The sequence below is a fragment of the Epinephelus moara genome, chromosome 3 (assembly GCF_006386435.1).
Source record: "Epinephelus moara isolate mb chromosome 3, YSFRI_EMoa_1.0, whole genome shotgun sequence".
In the NCBI taxonomy this organism is placed as follows: Eukaryota; Metazoa; Chordata; class Actinopteri; order Perciformes; family Serranidae; genus Epinephelus; species Epinephelus moara.
In genome coordinates, this window is record NC_065508.1 from 161,213 (window position 1) to 164,649 (window position 3,437).

Consider the following 3,437-nt stretch of genomic DNA (forward strand, 5'->3'; position numbering starts at 1 on the left):
CTGAACTGTCATTGGTAGAGCAGCTTTGTTTACTGACAGTGGTTTTCCAAAGTGTTCCTGAGCCCATGTAGTAATATCCTTTATACAGTCATGTTGGTTTTAAATGCAGTGACGTCTGAGGGGTCAAAGGTCAGCTAAATAAAGGTCGCTAAAGATTTACTACATCTGACGCGGCGTCCTCACTGACCTGAAGTCAGACTTATAATAAATAAACAAAGACACGATGAGGAGACAAAAGGTTCAACATTTAATATGAACAACTAACAAACACACTGACAGGAACGTGTACGTGTGTGTGTGTGTGTGTGTGTGTGTGTGTGTGTGTGTTACAGAGTATTATAGGTTCTTGATGAGTGAGTCACTGAGCTCTCCTTGACAGCAGCATCTCTCTGATGTTGTCTTCAGCTTCTTTCACGCTGCGTTCAAGGTACACCTTCTTCTGCTGGAAATAAGACAACACAGTCAGACCACCGTTACACCTGGACGCACACCTGGACACACACCTGGACAGGACACACACCTGGACACACATCTGGACAGGACACACACTTGGACACACACCTGGACAGGACACACACCTGGACACACATCTGGACAGGACACACACCTGGACAGGACACACACCTGGACACACACCTGGACAGGACACACACCTGGACACACACCTGGACAGGACACACACCTGGACAGGACACACACTTGGACAGGACACACACCTGGACAGGACACACACCTGGACAGAACACACACCTGGACACACACTTGGACAGGACACACACCTGGACACACATCTGGACAGGACACACACCTGGACAGGACACATACCTGGACACAACCCTGGACAGGACATACACCTGGACACACACCTGGACAGGACACACACCTGGACAGGACACACACCTGGACACACACCTAGACATACACCTGGACAGGACATACACCTGGACACACATCTGGACAGGACACACACCTGGACACACACCTGGACAGGACACACACCTGGACACACCACACACCTGGACACACACTTGGACAGGACACACACCTGGACACACACCTGGACAGGACACACACCTGGACAGGACACACACCTGGACATAAGTGTGTATTTGTGTGTGTTTGTACCTCGAGCTCTTTAATTTTCTCATCAGCTGTTTTCTGTTTGTCCATCAGCTGATTGTTGATGTCCTCTTTCGACTGAAGAATGAACCTGAGACAACACACGCGCGCACACACGCACACACACACACACACACACACACACACACACACACACACACACATTAGCAATAGAAGATCTTTGAGCGTCTGTCACACACTGACAGAGATATGTCTGTAAAGAGGACACATCACTCTGTTTAAATTCAGAGGACAAAATATTGTCTTAATAAAAACCGACAGAGTGACCGTTCTCTTCTGTTCTGATGATCAATAACTGATCAGCTGTAATCAATAACACACCTGAGTGGTGTCACGCACCTGTCTGTAGTTCCATCACAGTAACTACAGCTCACCTGTTCACCATCATCTACTGAGCATTCAGCTCCTGTGTGATGTCACTGTGATGTCATGTTTCCTGTCAGTGTAACCTGCTCTGGTGAACAAAGATCCTGGTTGTCATGGAGACTCACATGCGTCCGACTCCCTCGTACAGTCGCGTGTTGTCGGGCAGTGTGGTGATCTCAGCGTGAGTCAGCTTGGCGTGTTTCTGAACCCGAGTCAGCTGATCGATCTGCAGGTCGGCCAACTTCACCTTCTGCTGCGTGTCGATCATCTTCACCTGCAGTTCCGAGAACGCCTACAACAGAGAGGCATCACTCTGATGAGAAACACCTGGACATCTTTCACCTAGTCTAGCATGTTTGATTTTCTTTTTGTCTTCCACGACTTCTCCCGTCACAGCCGTCACTTTGACCAATAGGAACACAGAGCAATCTGCTGCCGTGGAAACTGTAGGACCACAACAGCCCAGCCTTTTAACGTTACATATTTCCTGTGAGGACTTAAATCCCCAAACGCACTGACAGCGATAATTGACGTGTGTCGACTGAGGCGCGTCAATTATCGCTCCTATAGCGCACTGCAGGCATTAGGCAACGCCACAGAACTAGCAGCATTTTAGGAAGAAAGCTGTTGACTATATAACAGATGCCATCAGTAATTGTAGCCTATATACATGTGTACTTTAGTGCGTTATATGAAATCAGAGTCAGCAGTATTTTAGGAAGAAAGCTGTTGATTATAGAACAGATGCCATCAGTAATTGTAGCCTATATACATGTGTTTTATTCAGCGCAGCAGCAAAATTATAAAAAGCCGACAAATAGTGTTAATTAATTGACAGGAGACATTGGAGAGGTTGTCAGTCCTATTCTATAGTCTGTAATATTTTTATTTTATCATAACTTCTCGTAAATGACTCAAAAATGCATTTTGAGTGCTTCTGAGCACACGGGCAGCATAAACAATGAAGTTACATATGACGGTCTGGCAGACCGCTGCGGCGCTTGGAGGGGCGCTGTGATCCTGGCGGTCCTAGTGTTAAACTCAATTAAAAAAATAAAAGCTAACAAAATAAAAGACGCCTGGTACATTCAGGCCTGTCAGTTTGTAGAACAGTTAGAACAAGAGGTTGCACTGCAACGTGCAAATCACTCCTCCTTGTGGCTGCCTGCGCTTTCCCTGTCCTCGCGGCTGCAGCTTGCGCTCTCTTCATCTACTTCATCGCCACTGCTGTACACAATTTAAAAACTACAACACCCATAATTGATGTAGGAACTGCTGCAGCCAATGTGCAGCCGGCGGGAGCTGCAGGATGACTCAACCACCATGATCAGTGTTTAATGTTTTATCAGGCAGTAACTCCTCCAGACTCTGCTCTGGTGTAATGTTCGGGACAACTGCTTGAATTTCGGGACTGTCCCGAATTTTTCGGGACGTCTGGTCACCCTAGGACATTCTCATCTCCATCCATCCTTTTCCTTACCTCGCTCATTAGGCTGCTATAAGGAAAGTCTGCAACCAGGTGACTGCCTACAGACATTGTTGTCTATAATTGTGACTCTTCTTTCCTAAAATACTGCTGACTCTGATTTCATATAACGCACTAAAGTACACATGTATATAGGCTACAATTACTGATGGCATCTGTTATATAATCAACAGCTTTCTTCCTAAAATACTGCTGACTCTGATTTCATATAACACACTAAAGTACACATGTACAGTGGTGTGAAAAAGTGTTTGCCCCCTTCCTGATTTCTTACTTTTTTGCATGTTTTCCACACTTAAATGTTTCAGATCATCAAACAAATTTAAACATTAGTCAAAGATAACACAAGTAAACACAAAATGCAGTTTTTAAATGAAGGGTTTTATTAATGAGGAAGAAAAAAATCCAAAGCTACATGGCCCTGTGTGAAAAAGTGTTTGCCCCC

The 3,437-nt window shown here is 45.6% G+C and overlaps 1 protein-coding gene across 7 annotated transcripts in view; it reads right to left on the reverse strand.

The window, feature by feature from the left end:
* Positions 1-224: 224 nt before the first annotated feature.
* Positions 225-3,437, reverse strand: part of pfdn1 (prefoldin subunit 1) — a 5,130-nt gene continuing 1,917 nt past the window's right edge. The window contains exons 2-6 of one of the 7 annotated variants that reach the window (XM_050041170.1): positions 1,632-1,798; positions 1,046-1,210; positions 780-999; positions 608-682; positions 225-532 (exon numbers count right to left, since the gene is read on the reverse strand). In XM_050041170.1, coding sequence (XP_049897127.1) covers positions 359-532; positions 608-682; positions 780-999; positions 1,046-1,210; positions 1,632-1,798 — 801 coding nt within the window. In that variant the 3' untranslated portion in view covers positions 225-358. Of the gene's footprint in view, positions 1,000-1,045; positions 1,211-1,631; positions 1,799-3,437 lie in introns of all 7 variants that reach the window. The other 6 variants (XM_050041169.1, XM_050041173.1, XM_050041176.1 and 3 more) reach the window with 6 other exon arrangements.